Source organism: Podarcis bocagei, assembly GCF_964188305.1.
Source record: "Podarcis bocagei genome assembly, chromosome: 2".
Lineage (NCBI taxonomy): Eukaryota > Metazoa > Chordata > Lepidosauria > Squamata > Lacertidae > Podarcis > Podarcis bocagei.
Genome location: NC_138126.1, coordinates 59,666,874 through 59,688,576, shown reverse-complemented (window position 1 = coordinate 59,688,576; position 21,703 = coordinate 59,666,874). Strand labels below are relative to the sequence as shown.

At 44.1% G+C, this 21,703-nt stretch overlaps 1 protein-coding gene across 5 annotated transcripts in view; it reads right to left on the bottom strand.

Moving 5' to 3' along the window:
- The window catches only part of CACNA2D2 (calcium voltage-gated channel auxiliary subunit alpha2delta 2), a 553,469-nt gene that overhangs the window by 115,257 nt on the left and 416,509 nt on the right, over window positions 1-21,703 (bottom strand). For all 5 annotated transcript variants that reach the window (XR_014003634.1, XM_081177654.1, XM_081177655.1 and 2 more), the window contains 2 exons: window positions 12,517-12,648; window positions 11,382-11,439 (listed from right to left, as the gene is read on the bottom strand). Coding sequence is in view for 4 of the 5 variants with exons in the window: in XM_081177654.1 (XP_081033780.1) it covers window positions 11,382-11,439; window positions 12,517-12,648 (190 nt within the window). In the remaining variant the exon portion in view is untranslated. The remainder of the gene's footprint in view (window positions 1-11,381; window positions 11,440-12,516; window positions 12,649-21,703) is intronic.

Below are 21,703 nucleotides of genomic sequence, written 5' to 3'. Positions count from 1 at the left end.
CCAAAGACACTGATAGTGACCTGACTGCCACTCAACACTGTGTCAGCTTAACGAGTTCTAAATGCAAAACTCTTCCATAATCACAATCCCTTTTTAGTAGCGGTGATTGTGCTGACACAGGCGTATATGTTATGATTTTATTCCCCCAACCCCTGATGCTTTCAAAGGCCAAACCTGATTAGGATATTTTTAGCAATTGGTAGGAGAAAAGAGCACCTTCCTTTGTAAACAGCAAATAAAATCTTTTAAAGTGACATCCATTTTTAAAACAGTGTACATTAAATCTGGCTATATGTTATGGCTTTTCCTTGTTTGTTTTGACCTTTTTTCCATTTTGTTATGTCATGTGAAAATATGGAAATGAATACACATACAAACATGAGAGACCTGAGTTCAACCCCTCGTTCTACCAAGAGTCTCACTGACCTACTCTGCACCAGTAATTAGTTTCTCAGTCTAACCCTGGGGTCCCCAGAGGGTACCATGGCATTAACCCTTTGGCACTCAACATGGTCTTTCGATGTTGGTGACAAAGTGTTGCCTGCTGTGTTTTAGTTGGGTTTCTTTGGTGTGTGTGTTTGTAGGTGTTTGCCCTGTTTTTTGGGGTGGTTCTGAGCATCAACAGTTTTTCTACTGTGAAATTGGTGGTCCCCAATCTAGTTTCTTAGATTTCTATCCATGTCCACTGGGCCATAAAAAGGTTGAGAACCCCTTGCCTAAGCTATCTATGATGGCAAACTATGTGGAAAAAGCTGTTGTGTGCACGGGAGCCCTGTGCACATACATGTTCTGGGCTTTATCTATACAGTGGTACCTCGGGTTACATACGCTTCAGGTTACATACGCTTCAGGTTACAGACTCCGCTAACCCAGAAATATTACCTTGGGTTAAGAACTTTGCTTCAGGATAAGAACAGAAATCGTGTGGCGGCAGTGGGAGGCCCCATTAGCTAAAGTAGTGCTTCAGGTTAAGAACAGTTTCAGGTTAAGAATGGACTTCCGGAACGAATTAAGTACTTAACCCGAGGTACCACTGTATATAAAAGTGTAAACTATTTAGGAACTTACCTGGGGTTTTATGGGGTGTGTGTGTGCATTTCTGTAGTGAGGACAACGTATTGTGAACAGTTCTGTTGTGAAATGTCATGAACAAAATAAAAATTAGCTATTATTTTTAACTATAGGGGAATTAACTATAGGGGAATCAGCTTACTCAGAAAATAGTTCTTGATTCTCACTCCCTCACTATTCAGTTTTACTGTGTTTTTCCAGCATAATCTCACACTCAAGTTTTTCCAAAATGGATGTCTCTCACTGCTGCCACCAGACTGGGCACCCACCTGAAGGCGCTTTGCTGAGGGCCACCTCAAAACTAGAGCCGTGACTGGGTGATAGTAAGAAGAGTTAGTATAATAATGGAACACCATGAGCAGGCCCTAAGGAACCAATAAAGGTGGATGGGATTGGGAAGATTAATAGGAAGCAGGATGAGGAGAATACAGCAGCATGGCCACCTGTTAGCCAAGTTATTAGTATATATCTTTTCCACATGCTAACAATGTGGCCTGATTTCTGTTCCGAAGAACAACGTGGGACCATCATTCTACTGAGCTCCATTTAAAAGGCTGCTCCAGTTTCCACACACGTTGTAGCCTGTCTGGTAGATTTTCTTTCAGCTGAATCCTGTAACATGCTCCCCAGCTTAACCACTTCCTCAGGGTAATAAGGGGTGAATGTGTGCAAATTCAGTGGAGTGGGGTGACAATCAGGAACGGTGGCTCTAGGGGACACATTTTTCCTTTTGATGCTCAAAAGTAACTGACAGTCCAAGAATGCGTATTCTTTTTCACACTCTCTGGTTCGCTCTTACACTCAGCTCATCCCTCTTTTTACAGCTTCCTCGTTTTTACGTGACAGAAGACACCCTCTGGAAAGTTGCTCATGGACCGAGAAGCATACAGTAGTACTGCTAGCCTGCCAAGCTGAGTTACCTTCCTTTAGAGCACTCTCCATCAGAGTGCAGAAATGCATGGAGACAGAGGAAAAAACCCAGCCAGAAATGGCACACAACATGCACAAAGCAATGTGTGCACAGAAAGTCCAGGGGAGGATTTTGACGTCACGCTAAGGCGATCATTCCATCAGGACAAGCATTTCAGCGTTCTAGATGGAATGGTCCCCACTCTCCTTGCCCCCAGTACTTTTTCAGGGGTTCTACTGACTTGATGCTTAGCCAGTTTGGGGGAGGGGGATAAGACTCACTAGTTGAATTCCTCCTAAAATATGTGGAACATACTCAAAGCTACACTGAGTGTCAGACTAGACAAGGGATTGAGCAATCCGTAAGATCTCCAGTGTTTCTTCCTTAGTCTAAAGCAACTGGCAGGAGCCTGAGTTGATCAGGGAAGCTGCACTGGGGGACCAAGTGTCAGTTTTCTGATCTAAATCATTCCTGAATCTACTATTTGTCATATGGGAAAAAATATAGTTTGGTTGGTACCTCTAGATACTAGCAATACTCAAATATTCTCTCTTTAGCTGTCAGTTGGAGCAACTGGCAATTTAGGTTTTATCCAGATTGACGTTTGCTCCAATTTAGCACTAAAGAGTGGGTTTTCCCTGGGAAAGGAGTGGGTCAAAGGGAAAACCACCCCGACCCATACCTAGAAAGTGCACGTCAAGCGAAAAACCGCTTGGAGCTGTGCTTTTTAGGCATGGGAAGTGTGGCTGAGCCCATTCTCTTCAACTTGGCAGCAAAGAGAGGTAGATTGGAACATCACCCCTCCATCCACTGGACATCTCAGGGTGCTCACCAGGCTAGCTGTCAGGGACCATGCTGAGGAGGGCTGCACTGAGGAAGAATGGTGGAAGCCACCCCTTCCTCTTGATCCTGAATCTTCCCAGGAGCAGGAGGACAGTTTAGATTTGGAACAGTGATTTGCAGAAGGGCATAGTTCAGAAGGCAGAAGCTGGAAAATACTGGAAAGGGGACAGCTAACAGAAGAAACACTAGAAGAGAGAGAGTTAACAGATTCACAGTCTCTGGATAGTATTCACCCCCCTTCTCCAAAGTCATGGAGAGTTCAGAAAATATCAGAATAGAAAACGCAGAGGTTACAAACTCAGATTACAAAATGTAGGAGTGACATAGATTAATAGGGACAGAGGGGGGAGTAACCCTTAATTGGGAGCACCGCCATTCTAGGAGATGTGTTCTTTGTTCTCTCACTGTGATTATTAAAGATTCTAACTGGTAAGATGTTACTTTCGTTTGATCCTTTGTTTACTGCCATGGGGGAGGAAGCCAATTTCCCGAAGCCTGACAGTAGCCTTACTTACCAACTTAGTTACTTTCAACACCTGACAGCTATGACCACAGGTAAAGTCAATTAAATCAAATAAACTTTATTTACACCATTCATATAATATGGACTAGGCGAAAACAAGGCTATCTTATAGCCAATTCTTAGAAGCCCCCTCCCCCTCCCAAATCTGCTCAGTTTCTAACGGAGTGACTGGCTAATCCCATACTGCCAACAGGGCAGGTGGGTGAGTTGGCGCACCTGAGCTGAAGAGACCCACCTTATGAAAATGTACATCTTTTTGACCACATGCTGAGCATTGGTGACACACACAGGGCCACATTTCCACATGTCTTCATTTTTGCAAAAAGGGAGGAGGAGGACAAATGGACATCCTCCTAATATTTGGAAGAGTGTCAGTGTCATGAATATTCAGAAATGAATATTCAGAAATGTGTTATTTATTTCCTAGGAACTACAGTTGCATGAGAACTGACCTTCAATAGTTCATTTATTAATTTCATAACATTTCTATACTGCTTGACTGCAGAAAACCTCAAAGCGATTTACAAAAAGACAATAAAATCAAGAAAAATTTACAATCCTTCTTTAAAACATACAAAAGTTAAAATACTTAAAACAGATTAAAATTACCTCATTTACTTCTTATCTAATATGAGTGCATTAGAGGAGGGTTAGGGTAAGGAAAACTCCACTTAGCTGTGTTAAAAATTCATTACGCTGTTAAATTATAAGTAAAGCTTGAGACATAACTGGCTGATGTTTCCTCCGATGTCTACACAGAGCCTGATCCCTCCTTCAAAGAAGCTAGAGGGAGATTTGGTGGCACTGGCTGGCTCAAACAGGATCAGTCCCAGCATGAATTAATTAGTGCTTAATTACTGTCAATTACTCAGCATTACTGGGAATTGCTTGCAAATGGACAGCCTTTGATTGCTAATCCCAATTACTAATGTTATCTAATTGGGAGTGATTATATTTTCTTTCGGTGTGATGCGGGGCTTTATGCTTCATGTGCGGCAAAGAAACACATTGCACTCTCTTCATGCACACTGGTATATGAAACAGACCTCCCCACCATGCCTTCCCTCTGTTTGTCCCCTTCTGGGACCAGACTGCAGACCATGTCGGAATTCATCTAGAATCATAGAAGCAAATGCCACACAAGGTTTTTGACGTAGTCCCCAAAGGATGTATGTAACCTGGGCTGCTTTCATGGTAGAAGAATAGCACCCCTGAGACAATGTATGGCCTTCATGCAGCTGCCTGATTGCATGGAAACCTCCGCACCACCTTTGCATGATTTCTTTCCTTCATTTTTCTGAGGGAGAGAAATTCCATTAGCAGGGCTTCTGCATGATCAGGCAGTTTGTGTGGAGGCCTGGCTCATACTGCTTAACGAAGATGAAGGGGGGTGGGGGTGGCAGCAAGCAACTCCTTCATCATGCGAATGCTCTAGGAAATGTTTGATCTGGAGAAATAATTTGTCCTGCCTGTTGAATTTAAGCAAGAAAAAGAACGATGGCAACACCTGAAACCAGGAGTTCAAAGCTATGTTTATAATTTTGTATAAAAGGATGTTCCCAAGTTATTACAACGGACAGACACAGCACTGACACCAAATGTCCTCCTGCCCAGATTAGAAATGGAAGTTAGGATATCAGCACAGCAAGTCTGGTTAAGAGAGAGCAACTCTGTTTCTGGTACTGCTGTAATTTAACTCTGACCTGCCCTGTAACATTAGGCTGATTCTGGAGTTAGCAGAATTGGCTCTTCTGTTGTATCTGGGGAAGATAAAACCAGATGAAAAATAAATGTAGTTTAAACAGGAACAGAAAAACTGGATTATGTTCACCTGTGTGTATATTATCTTCAGGGGAAGAGGAAGTTATTTCTGTCTTATTTACCACAGAGAACCTCCATAAAACAGCGCAAAGGAATTAAGGTTGTCCACATTAGATCAGACCTTAATTCAGTTTCATGTGACTGAGCCAATCCCATTTCAATTAGACACAGATCCAGATCATTTTGCACTCTATCAAATCCATAATTCTGATGTTGTGTGACTTCTCCTTGCTGTTATCCCAGCGTCACTGGTGGGAAAACATACAATGCACTAGAAATATTTCTGCTTAAAACACTTAGGACTGCAAATAAGTTACACAGTAGGCTAGCACCAGAATGTGTAGAGTGTGTTGACGGTTGGCCAGAGATTGCAGAGAATGAGAGTGAGCCCAGCCTCTGGGGTTGGTGGTATATGACAGAATCGTAGCATTTTAGAGTTGGAAGGGTCCGTGAGTATCATCTAATCCAACCCCATGCAATGCAGGAATATAAGGTAAGAAGGTTAGGACAGCAGGCAGGGAGAGAAACCTGATTATTAATGATAACTAAGATCACTTGAAACAGGAGCAGAGAATGAGGTTAGGGCAGGGCGGCAGCTGTCTGCTGCTGGTTTGTTACTGTCCCTTTTGCTCTTATGGCCCAGCTAATCCCCCTCCACCGAGATTCAATGAAGGCCTTAGTATCATAATGGAATGCAAGGCCTGTCAGTCTTCTCTCTGCTCTATCCCTAATAACTGGAGGAAAGTTAATAATTAATGTGGAACACTCATCAACAATTAACCAGAGTGGCAGAGTCATTAATTTTCTGACAAAGGAAGTCCAATCACTGCAAGCACTCAGCGCTATTTGTCAAGGAGGTGACACAGCATGGCTTAAAGTAAAATTGCCCGTTTGGTCAGCTGATGTCTGAGATTGTAAGACAAGTGAATATACAGTGAAAATAAACAACTGAATAATTGTTTTCTGTTTTTGCTGGTGCCTATTATTTGTAAGATTATGTATCATTTCACATGCGCTCTCCGCTCAAGACAACTCCATTTACACAACTCCCCCCTCCCCACTGTTCACACACTCTTGGTCCATTCACACATCATTCATGCAACAATATGATTCACACATCCCATTCACATGCTCAGTAGAAAAGAGGTCCTAAGAGCCCTTCCTTGATTTTCCACACAGGATGAGGTTGCCAGAGATCCCATGAGAGTAGCCTGCAGCTGCACAATAAATCTGAACCAAGCCATATTCTACTTGGTCTCAAAGTCAAATAATCACCTCAGCCCCGTACTTATTTTTTCCTTCAACCAATAACTATGTACACCCCCTCCCCTAGAGAAGCTGAGCAACAGGATGTGGCAGAGAAAATGATCTGCTGTCTCCTAGAACCTGTTTTGCGGCACCTCCAAGGATGGTGTTGATAAAGCTAGCCTTGGCTTAAAATATCTGTGTTGCACTGTGCCAGAGTGGAGGCCTTCAGAACAGAGGCTGCAATATGCCATCTTTGTCAAGGTTCTTTAACAAAATCTGCAGGAAGCTGCCGCTCCACAAATAACTGCATTAGATGTCTTTCTGTTAGAACGGCACATAAAATGAAACAGACCACAGTGAAAGGTAAACCGGGGAGGTATTTATTTATGGCTCCTAGGCAGCAGTTTCTCAGAAAAGGCAATTTCTTTAGTGTGCTCTTAAAAGAAGGAATGTTTTTTAAAAAGCGGTTTTCACTTTTTAGAAAAGAGGAAGCATCTAGTCTGGTGCTTTGCAATGTGTGGCATATGCCAAGTGCCCCATTCATGTGGCTGCCTATAGATCTTCTGGGGTCATTTGTCTTCTAAGCAAATATAAACACAAATGCAGACAAATTACATGTTCACATGCACAAGATACTACTACTACTACTACTACTACTACTACTACTACTACTACTACTAATTTATATGCCTCCCATCTGACTGGGCTGCCCCAGCCATTCTGGGTGGCTTCCAACAAATTATATAACTACAGGTGGAAGGTAACAGCCTACCCCATATGGCACAGATGGAGAACCTGTGGCCCTCCAGCTGTTGTTGGACTACAACTCACATCATCACTGGCTTTGCTGGCTGGCTGGGGTGGATGGGAGTTGGTGTCTAGCAACATCTGGGGAGGCCATGGGTTTCCCATCCTTGTAATAGGGCCTAGCCCACATTTCCTTATGGAGAGTGGTTATGAGAGATTCATGCTCAAGACCACAGATATTTATGGCTAGTCAAAGCCTGCAGTGCTGGGACAGATTTTCCACAGGTCCAAGAACTTGGGGGGCTTATTCATTTATTTCCATCCCAGTGCAGGACTCATGGAGGCTCGCAGCATGGACGAAAAGCAGATACAGTTTTTAAAAACCCACACCAATCAGTTATATTTGTTAAACAAACAAACAAACAAACAAACAAACAAACAAACAAACAAGTTACCATTTCTAAAACAGCACTGAATCAAAACACCAAAACATTTAAAAGCATAGCAAGAGGAAAATAATAATAACAACAACCCCACCAGTAAAATATCCTGCCACAACAACCAGTTAGAGGCCAAAGGTCTGTCTACAGAAAGTTATTTGCTTGCTGGTAAAGGGAAAGCAGGGGGGAGGCAGCCTAGCCTCCTGTGAGAAGGAGTTCCACAATCTGGGAGCAGGCACCAAGAAGGCCCTTTCCATAGCTTTCATTGGAGCTTAAATGGAATGAAGCTAAGCTGTTTCAAAACTCAGATCCATCTCTTTTGAGTGGCAGGTGCAAAGATCCACCTGCTAAAAGAAAACATTTTCTTCATAGGTGATGTGCAGAAGAACCAAAATAAGTCCCTTCTTGAGACCTCTCTGCCAGGTGCCTCTGCTTTCAACTCTACCACCATGCAGTTGCATTAATCATGCATGTGCAGAATGGAAAAGATCAGACCCACACTGCACACACAGAGAGAGCCTTATCCATCCTGCAGGCAGCCCTGTGGCGACTGTGCTTTGTCTGTCTCCCGATAAGCGGGGACCTGAAGTTTAAAGGACAGACTTGAAAGGAGCTGCTGCTGTTTATGTATATGAAGGCTAAAGGGAAAAAAGAAAACTGCCTCCGACTCAGATATTTTCTCTCTCTTTGTTGCCCAGCCAGGGCTTCCTGCTCTAGATCCCCCATTCCCACCCCACTGTCTCTGCGTGGCTGGTAAATACTTGTTTGAACTTGTTTGAGCAGCCTTTTGGGTGGGAGAAAATGCTGGCAACAAAAGGAATGTCATTTACCCCATGGGAAAAAGAGAGAGAAAGACCCGTCTAGGACATGGGCAAAATCAATGTAAAATAAGAACAATGTTTACCTACAATCTAAAAGTAGCATGCTACAAAACAAAGGCGCCGTAATTTCTATCCCCCCCCCCGTGTATGTTAAGAGCGTGCGCACACATGAATATTCTGCATGAAGCAAAGCCATACCTGTTCTGCTCATATACAAGAGCTCCAAAATAAATGGAGGAAAATTAAATCCTAAGCACCCTGCACTTGCACAGGCATAATTAGTGCTGCCAAGCTAGTGCCTTTTACCTGGGCTAATCGTAACTGATTCAATCATGCTTAACTTGGTGTGTGGCTAAATTGACGCTTGCAGCTTTCACTTAAATGTAGTCTGTCGCCGTGTGCCACATTTATCTTCCTGTCCTTCTGGCTCTGCTCCTTGAGAGTTATTTGTTTTTCCTTTTCCATTTCTCTCTCTCCTCCCTCCCCCTTACAGAAGATGAGAGCCCTACCTAAAGCTGTCTGTGAATAAGGGCTAAATTTACAATTGCAACTTCAGTGGGGAGGGCGGAAGAACCCTGCCCCATTTATCTGTATCTAAGGTTATAATCTATCTATCTAACCCCCTCTGCCTCTCCTCTCCAAAGATATACAAAGGGAGGGAGGGGGAGGAAGCTGATGAGAGCCGCAGCTTGGATGCCTCTGCCTGTGTTATTGTATCCATTTTCCAATGGCAACGATGTGTGAAATGAAAATTGGACAGAGCTGGCTGCTCACAGACCTGGAATTTCATACAGACTAGTTGAGGGAAGGAGGGAGCAGAGACACAGAGAAGATATCGGAGATGGGAGGGAACGGAAGAGTCTGCTGGATGGCTCCATGCACCCATGGTCTGGGTAAATCCCGCTCCAGTTTAATAGACCCTCGTAGTGGCAGTGCTGAACATACTGTGCTCATTTACATTTCATTACTCAGAACGCTCTGTTAGTTTCTGGTAGCTGAGACAATTTACAGGGGCAGAAAGGTTGAAGACAAACTTGAAGGCACTCAGGAGTTATCCCCTCCCCACCCGCAATGCCTTTTGCTAAGCAGAACGCTGAGACTCTCTGCCACCTCCTGCAAGCACGCATCTGAAGGCCACCAAATGGGATTCTGTGTTCGTATCTGGTCTCCACCATTTAACCAACAAGTATGGGATAATCTGCCACCCAGATGCCACCCAGAGCCGATATGGTCTGGCCCTTTTCTGAGACAGCTGCTCCAAAGGCCTGTTCAGATGCTTGTTTATTTGCACAATGAATAAATGCACACTTGATGCTCCCTTGTTGAAGGGGATGTAGATGCATTCACTCCAGGTGGCACTTTTATGGTGAGGAAGATGTTGCACTTTTCTAGCACTTAACGTTGTTGCCGGGAAATGGAATGTGTGGGTTGGGGGAATTACATTGCCTCAAATAGCTGTCTGCAACACGCAGGCAATCACCTTTAACACAGTAATTGCACAGGCAATAACAGCACTAGCTTTGGGTGGGCGCATTACTTTTTTTGTGTGGCTTTCCCCCCTCCGTTCTTTGCTGTTTTGGCATTTCACAAATCAGAGTCCTCATCTGCATCTCTGCCACGAGGTGCTGTGTGTTTCTGCCTTCCCTCCCTTCAAGCACTTCCAGCATTTCCAGTTCTTTACAGCATTTCCCCTCAGCTCTGCTTATGTGTTTTTGCCCAGTGAGAAGAAGATGTCCTTCCATGACAAAGCCTTCTCTCCACTGTGAGTCTATTGCTTCTCCCAGGAGCTTGCATTCCAATATCACAACTATGGATGAATACTATGCTATTCAGCCCTACCATTAGGCAGAGGGAGAAGGCTGCCTTTGCTGGGGAGCATCAGTGTCAGCTTTCTGAGCCATTCCTCCAGAGCTGGTACCTGAGGCTGGGGTGGGGATTCTTGGTTTTCGCAGGAATGGCTGCTTGCCTGTCTTGATCTGCAGGCCCAAAGGAGGGCCTGTGCAACTAGTCTGATGCAGGGATACTAAAGAAACATGTCAAAAGTGCCAGTTCTAGCGCTTTATTAAAGAAATGTGTAAACTTACCTGCAGTGCCCTGCTGCCCTTATAGGCTCAGGATGGATGCCGAAGCAGCAAGCAGTTCTCATGACTTTCCCACACGCAGGAAAGCATTTAAGCATTACTTATACATAAAGCAAGCTATGAAAGCTGGCATCAATAGCCCTTTCCAACTCCCATCCATCTCCCAGAAAAGGGAGTAGCTGACAGTCAGCCAGTATGCGAAGCCGCCCCTCGCCTATGCATCCCAAACCCGCAGATAAATATACCATCAAAGCAATCAGCATATATCAAAGCAATATATCAAAGCATGTGCAGCCGTTCTTGCAGCAACAAACAATTAGTCTCAGGGTTATCTTGACTACCAAGATGGCGTTTACAGGCCTTACAAAACATTTTCATCATTTGGTTCTACACACTGCCACCTTTTTCCATAGATGGTCCCTTGGACCAAGTGAGCAGGCTGAGAGAATTCTAGCCTGGACCGTGCAATTCAGCAGGTATCATGTGTGCGTGTGCATCCACTGCTCTGCTGACAAGAGTCCTGGTGGCTCAGCTGTTCCACTTTGGTTAAGGCTTAACACTGAATACAGTTTGCTAGAGTGAAGCACTTTTAAAGATCAGCTAGCACCAGAGTAAGAGGTGAAAGAACAGGTGCAACTGTAATTTGAAAAACATGCAGGGGTGTAGTCAACTAAGATTTACTCAGAGTAAACCCTTTACAATTAATGGACCTAAATTAGTTATGATCATAAATTTTAATGGGACTATGGTGAGTAAAAGTTAGTTGAATGTGCTTAGGTGTGCTTAACTCTACATTTTAAATGATAGGCCCCCTGTTATCAACTCTGAGACTATTGTTCCTGTGGTATGCAACCCAGGATCCAACTCTTCACTTACCAAGGTCTTCGTCGGACATCGTACAGGTCAATCTTATTGGGCATCCTCCAAGGAGTGGCTTCAATTAGAAGAGACAATTAGAAGTAATATTAGAAGTAGCACAGCTGATGCCTATACAGGGAAATACAAACAGTGGGGAAGGAAGGCAGCAAAGGGTACATGTGGAAGCCCACCTGCTACAAGTCAATGGCAACAGAGATGATTATGCAAAAAGTGTTATCAGTGGCTAATTTAGGCTGATGCAGGTGGTTTCTCTGCATAGGGCACCCAGCTGAGAGGACACAAAATTGAGAAGATCCATAACCGAGAAGATCCATTTAGGGGAGCCAAAATTTGGCCTTGCAGAGGGTGCCATATTATCAGCGGCGGAGGAAGCTGCTTGGGTGCCTGGGGCGGTGTGCCCAGGCACAGTGCCAGCCTCCCATAGGGTCGGGGTGCACTGCAGGGCCTCCGGAGTCTGCCTGCCTCTTCCCACTCAGCTGCCCTGCAGCTGGGGGGGGAGGCAGTGGGTGGACCATTTGGGCAGTGGGGAGCCTGTGCGCGCCCAAGCCACTGCGTCATTCCCAGGAGAGGCTCAGGCACGCTGCAGGCCCCATGGTGAGTGCTGCCTGGCATTTTGTCACTCCCCTCAGTGGTGACACCTGGGGCTGCCTGCAACCCCGCACTCCCCTTCCTCCGCCCCTGCATATTATGAAAGATTACCAAAGTCTGCCCCTGGTATTATCTGGCAACAGGAAACAATACTACAGGCCAGTGAAGATGAATTCATATGGATGCTATTGAGGGGAGGGGTACATGGAGTTCTAGGGGCAGAGGACTGTGGTCCACAAATCACACTAAACACATCTAGCCATTGGCCCATATTGTGAAATCCTGGATGGAATAGGAAGACAGGAAAGGAAGGGATGTGTAGCTATCACTATCCTTCATCCTAAGCAGCTCCTGTTAGTACTGAACCCAATAGTGAAATCCAAACAGGACTAATATTCAAGGACAAAGACACAATGGGAAAAGCTGTCCCCCACCACTTCCTCTACTCCAACTACACCAGACACAGTACATGTATAATTGTGGTGTCATTGCTCAGGCCCAAAGCAGTAGGTTTTCCCCTCTTTCACTTTAGAATGGCACAAACCTGGGTAGAAGCGAGTCACGCCTGTGGCACTCCCAAAGACTTGCCATAGCAGAGATGGATCTTCTTTTCGGTTTTCAACGAATACATCCTCCAAGGCGTCAGTCCAGTTGAGTTCATTAAGGATTACTGTGGCTGCAAGAAACAAAAAGAAAACAAGATCAGTGTGCCTAGAATTTGGACACCAAAGGGCAGATTCTCTGTAATTTAGAAAGAAAACACACACAAGATGCTTCCACAAAGCTATATGGCCACAGAGGTGCGGAACTTCTTTCTACACAGCCCGATTGATGGAGTTGTTGAGATGCTAATAATTTGCTGAGTTGTTGATAATTCCAGTTGAAGAATTATGATTGACAATGCTCATTATCCCTGATTGTTGGGCTAACTGTCAACAGTCCTTTCACAAGAAGCAGCTGCACAGGAATTGCATCAAGTGTATTCATGACCACACCTTGCCATTACTACCAGTGCTACAACTGCACTAGTAGGAAGACCAGCTATGAATGTGTCTTCACCACTAAACACCATCAAATGTATTTATCTGTAGTACTGGGAACTAGCTGATAGTTGGGTGTTGGTTTTAATGCGTTACAGGTGGTGTAAATCATGCGTAGTCAAACTAAGGCCTGGGGGCTGGATCCAGCCCAATCGCCTTCTATATCCAGCCTATGGATGGTCCAGGAATCAGCGTGTTTTTACATGAGTACAATGTGTCCTTTTATTTAAAATGCATCTCTGGGTTATTTGTGGGGCATAGGAATTCATTCATTCTCCCCCCTTCAAAATATAGTCTGGCCCCCCACAAGGTCTGAGGGACAGTGGACCGGCCCCCTGCTGAAAAAGTTTGCTGACCCCTGGTGTAAATCATGACATTATCTGTCCCATCAGATTCAATAAATAGCACAGAATAATCCCCAAATAGGACTAGAATAAGACTAAATTGATAATATTTTGTCATTTCTTCCTCAAAAATGGAGACAAACCCAGTCCCAGTAGTCTTTACACTTAGATCAGTGGCAGACGTTGGTTTTTTTGGCCGCCTTTTGTAGCATGTGATACACAGAGATAAGCAAACGGAACGATGAACTCCTTATGCCACTCACACCAGTTATTAGGAGTATGAACTCAATTGTACTATTGAGACTGAAGATTAGCTTTGGGTTGTCCCTTAGCACCTTGCAGATATGCAGACTGCCATACCCTGCTCATGTGAAGCCACTCCACAAATCCACAAGTAAAACACCCACCCACCCCCTGACTGGATGGAAATTATATTCCAGGCATGAAGAATATCAAAGCCTTCTGAAGAATAAGAGTCAGCGCACCATGAAGTGCATTTGTCCCTCTGGCCACCCACAGCAGATGGGAAATAAATTGCCTGCATCCCCTTTAGGAACCACAGCCCAGTTTCTCCCCTCTAAGCCAGTTCCAAAGAGACATTGAATGAAGTGGGGGGGGAGGGGGAGAGAAAGACCCTACTGGGGTTGGTCCCATTCTGCATTCATGGTGGCCCTCGTGTCTAATGCAAAAGCAATTAAGACGCCAGCAAACAGAGGTTTTAAATTATTCAGCTATTAAGGAAAGTGATAAGCTCAGAGCAGCCTGACTCTGTGATTAATCAGCTGGGGCCAGGATTTAAGGAATGTGCAAAAGAACAGGCACTTGGTTACTTGTAGCTGCCAGCCTGCTCTTTCTTTAATTTTTTTAAAAACCTCTCTCTCCTCCAACATGCCTCTATTAACAGCACTCAAGGGGAGAAAATCAAGTGGAGAATTTCCTAGAGAGCTGCAGTCATAGCTGAGGTGGGGGAAGTAGTTCTTTGAGCACAGGTTGGCAAGATGAAAAAGAGGTGTGAGCCCCACCAGTCATCATCATTCTAGTCATCCTCTCATATTCATTCTTCGAAGATCACACATTCTTCTGCAGCAGAGGATTTCAGAGCTTTCTATGAAAAATCAGGAAACACACCTGAGGGCAGCTGAGTTTGTGAGCCAAGAAATCGGGGCATACAGGCAGGCTCTGAGAAGGGCTCAAAGTATCACAGAAAAGCACCCCAGCATGCATTAGCAATTGCTAGAGTCATGGTCAAGGTGATAGATGCAAGACTTATGCTATGACTTTGTCAGTTCACACTTATAGCTCTTTTTTCCAACTAGACTTTTGGAAAGGTTCAAAGCACAGGTAAAACAACTCCTTTCCTGCTTCCTGATGCAGTTCCTGGGGGGGAATACTGGAGTTTATTGGGTGTGAGCTCTGGCCTGATTTCCGAGATGTACTCATGTACATCCAGCCGCTGTATCCATTATTATGCACATGCATTTCTGGGGCTGTAAAGGCATTCCCTCTGCATGCACCTTTGAGATCACGCTCCCTAAAGAAGGGGAAATGGCTTTGACCTTCTCTCTTCAGTGCTTTGATGATGACTCAGAAGGGATTTCATAAAGCTAACAACCATGCCAGAATGTTAAAATAAAATGTAAGAGATACTCCTTTCACTAGCTAGTGTCAAAGAGTTTATCTATGGAGCTGTAATGTGGTGACACCTGAACATGGGCGAGCATGCCACACCGTCCAGCTCTGAAGAGGGCTTTAAGCAACGGCTAAAGAACTGCCTTCTAAACAGTGGCAAAAACCACAAACAACACACTGCTGGAGAAATGGAATGAGATGAGTGGGAAACTAAGCATTTTTATTTGTATGCAAAGGCAGGCTAAATGGTTATTTCAGGTGTTCTCTAATGCAGCCACTACTTAAGTAACATGCTGCTATTTCTGAGGTCAATGGAAAAGAAGACAGCACACTTCAAAATGTAGAGCAACTGCCAGCATGGTGGATCAGAGTGTAGAGCCAAGACCAAACGTAGCTAGTTACAACTTGCCAATGTTGTTGCTCAGCTCACTCTGTTTAGCTTCTACTTCAAAGGTGAACTACTGGCTTCATGCCCATCTTTTACTGGTTAAAAAGAAAAAAGGTAAAGGATCCCTGGACGGTTAAGTCCGGTCAAAGGCAACTATGGGTTTGCGACACTCATCTCGCTTCAGGCCGAGGGAGCCGCTGTTTGTCCAACAGACAGCTTTCTGGGTCATGTGGCCAGCATGACTAAACTGTTTCTGGCACAACGGAACACCGTAACGGAAACTGGAGTGCACGGAAACGCCATTTACCTTCCTACCACAGCGGTACCTATTTATCTACTTGCACTGGCATGCTTTCAAACTGCTAGGTTGGCAGAAGCTGGGACAGAGCAACGGGAGCTCACCCCTTCGTGCGGATTCGAACCACCGGCCTTCCGATTGGCAAGCTCAAGAGGTTCAGTGGTTTAGACCACAGCTAGCTGCCAACAACATGTGTATCATCTCCTGCCTTTTGACTCCTTCCTTGTGCAAAGCAGTATGGCTAATTTTCATTCTACAATTCCATTCTGAAGCAGTGCTATGAACAAGGGGGGGGCATATGTGTGGGGAGTTCTGATAGGTTGAGGACCATTTGGTATTTTCACATTTATTGCTAGAATAGTTTTAGACTACTCTCAGTTTGTTCTGTTTTGCAATCTCCTGCTCTCCTTCCTTTTATGCCCTTAAAGGTTCCAAGGCTGTGTTTATCTCCCAAGCTTGAGCCTGGAATCCTGCTAGAGAAAAGTGGTATGGGGAGTCTTAGGATAAATGTTGCACATGGCCAGGACTTTGTAGTTGCAAATCACTCCTTGATGAGAATGCTTTCAAAGCAGAGAAGCGTCCCTCAGGCTAGTGCTACATGTGGCTGTGTTTTAATGTGTAGTTTATATGTGTAGTTAATTTATATCTATATAATCAGGAAAACTTTACTGAAAAATTAGGGGAGATCATAATTTGTTTCTTACAAATGACATCTCTACTGAAACATGAAAATGCAGCAATTAGAAACTATGTCGTAACTGATCGCTTGGGATTCAGAGAATTTTATGTTATCTGAAATATTTTTAGCCCATTCTTCATTGCAAAAAGCAGTTCTTGAATGGGTTACAAAAACATACCCCCCCCCCCAAGTGTGGGACTGCTTTATTTTTCCATGTCCATTTTAAATATGCAAGAGGTGCAAGTGTGGAAGGTTTGACAAAATTAAACAAGGTTGCCCCCTTCTAGTTAAGAGTCTTCTACCAAGAGTCGTCTACCCCACACCCACTCCTTACATGCTGCAAGTTATATAACTTGTCTTTCTTCTCTTAACGTCACGTACCATCCCCCAGTCAACGTAAAAACCCCTTACTTGTCCAACACATGGTATGCGGAAGATCTGACGAGACGCCACCTGCAGCACTGCAGCAACTGCTGCCATCTTGTGCCCCAGCCCCACAATGCTCAAAAATGCAGAACTGCATTTCCCCTCATTTTAATCTGACAACTACGGTCTTGGTTGACACATCAGATGCTAAACTGATGCTATACGACTGCACATAGTTTTGAGCTATGAACCCAGGAGCGGTATTAGACGTTTTTTGCTTGTGTATCAGGCACACATTGTTGTTGTTGTTGTTGTTTAGTCATTTAGTTGTGTCCGACTCTTCGTGACCCCATGGACCAGAGCATGCCAGGCACGCCTGTCTTCCACTGCCTCCTGCAGTTTGGTCAAACTCATGTTGGCAGCTTCAAGAACACTATCCAACCATCTCGTCCTCTGTCGTCCCCTTCTCCTTGTGCCCTCAATCTTTCCCAACATCGGGGTCTTTTCCAGGGAGTCTTCTCTTCTCATGAGGTGGCCAAAGTATTGGAGCCTCACTCAGCTTCACGATCTGTCCTTCCAGTGAGCACTCAGGGCTGATTTCCTTAAGAATGGAGAGGTTTGATCTTCTTGCAGTCTATGGGACTCTCAAGAGTCTCATGCACACATAGAGACAATCTATTAGCTACATCTTTTCCATTTATGGTGGAAATTTCCCTCCAGTGTCTAAATGCCTCCCAGAAAACCTTTTCCCTCCCAAATTTCAAAACAATAATTGAAACAGTAATTCTCTACGGGGAGCTGGCTCCAGCCACCAGGCCCATTATAAAGATGTTGGCAAATGTGACATGAAGGCTGGCAACATCAATCCCACCATGTGGGAATTCCTTGCAGATGACTGCAGTGCCTGAAGACAGACAGTCAGGTTGTGTATCCATAGCAATAACCAGAGGAGGAATGACCACTGGGAGGAATGCAGAGAGAAGAAACACCATGGTGTATCTGCAGTAGCACAACCAGACGCCTTCATCTGCCCCAGCTGCAACAAAACATGTCTCTCCCTTATCGGTCTCTACAGCCATCATAGAAGCACTGTAACTCTCCCATGGTCCGATTTCACCCCCAAAGGTACACTGCTCCATTATCTCCTGAGACATACGTATGCCAACCATTTAGATGTACCTTTGATTTTTGTCTGATTCCCAGAGTTTATAATGCTGTTTTTTTTACTGAATTAATTATTCCTTTTAAATTCCTTTTCCTTTTACTATTATTAGTTTTTTTAATGAGCCGTTTTGTGGGTGCCGTATAGGACTGAAAAGCAACATATAAATATTGCTATGAATAAATACCCAGTTTTCCAAACTGAAGATAAAGCTGCAATTTGGCTGATTCAGCATGAAGTAACCTGCAGAAAGACTCAGTGGTTTGTTGGCTGGCTGATTAATAAGCACACTGTCCTGTATGATTTGGATTCAGAACAAGGCAGCACCAGCAAGATTATTCTATTTTTTTCCAGCTTGGACACTGAGTGGGACACACAGCCCATACAGGAAGAGAAGGCTTTGGGGACCCTGAGGAGATAGGAGCAAATCCGTCCAAGTATGATTCCTTTGGTGATATGAGCTACAGATTCTTAATGTAACTATTAATGAAGAATGTGGTGTCATAGAGGTGTTTCAAAAGATACTGACCACACAGGCTGTTGGTGAAACCATATCAACAACAAAGCAGCTTCCAAACAAAAGCAGCCAGTATCACAGCGAATAATGAAAATGCTCTTAGGGCTAGTCACTTTCAAATGTCAGTGCTGTCAAGAGGATGGATTTATGGAGAGGGTGACAATTGCCCAATGCGATTCTTTCACACAGCTTGCTTGCTGCAGGAGTTTGAGTGCATGAGGTTGAAAGCATCTCATGTAGCGAATAGCATCAATTCTATCTGGCTTCTTTGAAAGCTGACACTTAGAGGGCTTAGCCTCTTGGCACAACGGATCCTCCCCTTGCTTCAAAGTGGTGGTGGAGCTCTGCAAGCACATCTTCATTGCACATACATCGGAAGTCTCCATCAGAGCACACACAGAACCTGGGATTGGGGGCAGCCAATCACCATCACCATCATCATCATCATGTCATTCTTCTCTCAAAACCCTGAAAAACCCTGATACCGTTTGCAGATCTCTCTTTAGGGTTTGGGTTTTTGTTGCACATTGTCCGAAAACATTTTAGAATAGTAACAAAGATAAGGTTGATGCCTTCTTATCTGGACTTTTGAATACAAATCTCCAAATTTGATGAGTTGTAGAAGGCCCTCTCATAATGCAGCTTAATGCCTATCAAACACCTGGCTGTCACAGCCAAGTGCAAGTTAGAGTCCAGAATCACTCTCAGCTACACAATTACTGAAGCCAAACAGCTAAGCAGGCATTGGGAGAGCAGGTATAAGGCAGGGCAGTGCCGGATTCACGTATAAGCTAAACAAGCTATAGCTTAGGCCCCCCAAAAAAATGTAAAGGAAAAAAAATTGGATGTACATTTCCAAAATATAAGATAAAAATCAAATAAAACCTACATACAGCAACAGTGGCAAATGACCTTAGATACCTATTAGGTACATAAATTACCATACAGCATATATTCAACACAAAAAACGGTGACAATTTGTTGTTGACAAAGGATAGCTGGACATATAAAGGGCCCCATTATGTTCAGTAGCTTAGAGCCTCATCAAACCTAAATCCGGCCCTGAGGTAGGGGCTCGAGCAAAGGTGAACTAGGGCAAAGGACTGGTGTGCATGTGTGCCCACAAGTTGCTTGGTACTATAGAAGAGGGAACCTCAGAAGTCAGGCAAAACAGCTCTGATCAGAATGCTGAGGATTGACCAATGACCAATGAATAGGAAATTCATATACGTTTTGCAGCCTATCAAAGGTTAGGCAATTTCAGTTGCCACGTATCAGTAACTTTAGAGGAAGGATCAATTAATCCACTGATCTTGCACCTACCTGTGCATCTGAAAAATCTATGGATACATCTCCCAGTTATCTGAATTTCTGATTAGGGGGCATAAGGGACAGGTACATCATTTCCCCATCTAAATGAATCACACCTGATTTCTGTTGGAAAACTAGTGCAGCAAAATGTTCATTAAATTTAAGGGGGCTTGTTTTGTTTTGTTTTAAAGAGGCACTTCAGACACAGTCTGTTGAGAACTTGTTCTGTAAAAATCTCTTTTAAATGTTTGGGAGTTGTAAGAGTTCTGTTCCCTGGTGAATTTTGCTTCGGGCCTCCAGAGCATCCATAACAGCAGCTGAAATCTAAGAGCGTCTGCAGGTGTTCAGAATTTCTGAAATGAGCCTTAACATATCTCATGCTGCATCCTCAAATATTAGTGGCCTTTTGTGCCTCATTTCCCCTAATGACTATAGTGTTTTGCCTCATAGGCAGGATTTGATGATAAACCTGTTAATGTTAGGTTCGCAGCCCTTACAGTGTCAAGCACTTTACAAAACCCCTACAAATAAATAAAGGAAATTCTTCCATTTAAATAACTCCATAGGCACATTTCTTGCTACTGGCATAGTAAAATTTTAAAATAATCACTATTTAATTCAAGTTTTTTCAGGCATGCAATGCACATGCACATAGAGCATTTCTTCTCCCCCCTCCCCCACTTCTCCTTCCTTTCTAATGCTGATTTATCTGCAAGTATGGGGCAAGAGAAACTACTCATTCATTCAGGTTTCATATGCCCCAGCATCTCATTCAAAAGCATTTCTAACCCTGTGTACTGTTATCCTCTTCATCTGCAATGTTTGCAGGTGCCTGATTTATGCCAAGAAGGAGGCCACTATTGTGTGTGGATGCCACATGCTAAAGAGCTGGTGAACAACAGAAGCAATGCCAATGGGAGTTTTCCTTCTAGGGCTAACAGCAGCTTCTCAGGGCATGTGAGTGACCGGGGCTATGGTAGTGGGGGGGGGAAGGGTCCATTTCCAATGAAACAGCCTCTCTGAATATCTGCTCAAAAGGCTTTAAAAGTCGCAAATACATGATTCGCTAATGACAAATTTAGTATCATAGCTAGTTTGGGGCCAAGTGAGTTTTTGGCACGCTTGAACTCTGCATCAGTAAATGCTCTTGTCCAATTTGTGGCTTGTACAAATCAGTCCCTAGAGAAAAATACACAGGCGCTTCTCCTCTTGAGTGTGACATGCTTTAACTGTTTTCTATATATGCAATTGCTTTTATGTGTGCTTTATTATATTGTGAATTGCTTCAGGATGCCTCATGGAAAGCAATCCATAAATAAAACAAATGCATGCTTAATGGAAAGAGGACTTCCTAAGATCCCCGACTGGGTAAGCTCAAAGGCCTCTGCAGAGGTGTGGCATTCCGCCAGGCTCCTTCACCCTTTCCCTTCTTAGCACACCTTCTCTTTCCCCCTTTTTTGATTTTCCTGCCTCCTTGCAGTCAATCAATGAAACATTACATGGTATAAGATTCTGCATTACCAAGGCTGAGAAAAATGCTTCATGTATTGATTTCCTTCAATCATTTTATACAATGGAGTGGAGAAGGGAAAGCAAAATATTAATCTTTCCAAAATCTCCAACAGCCTCTCTCTCATTGCATCCAGTTAGAATGGGCAGTGACCACTGTGGCTTGTCTCCAGCGAAGCAACACATAGTGTCAGCCTTGTTTCAGCTTTCTAATGGACTTGTGTGATCATGCTGGTGGTCCCTACCCACATGCATGCATGACAGCAGTGTGCTGGAAGGCGGCTGTGCATATTGACTCACACACATAGACCCCCAAATTCATTGGCTTCGATAGCATGGAATGTCATCACAAAACTAGAGACTTGGCAGTTCTTAAAACAGGGGCAGGGAACCTGCAGCCCTTTCCAGACGTTGTTGGACTCTGACTTCCATTAGTCCCAGCTAGCATGGTAGATGGCCAGGGATGATGGGAGTTATAGTACAACAAC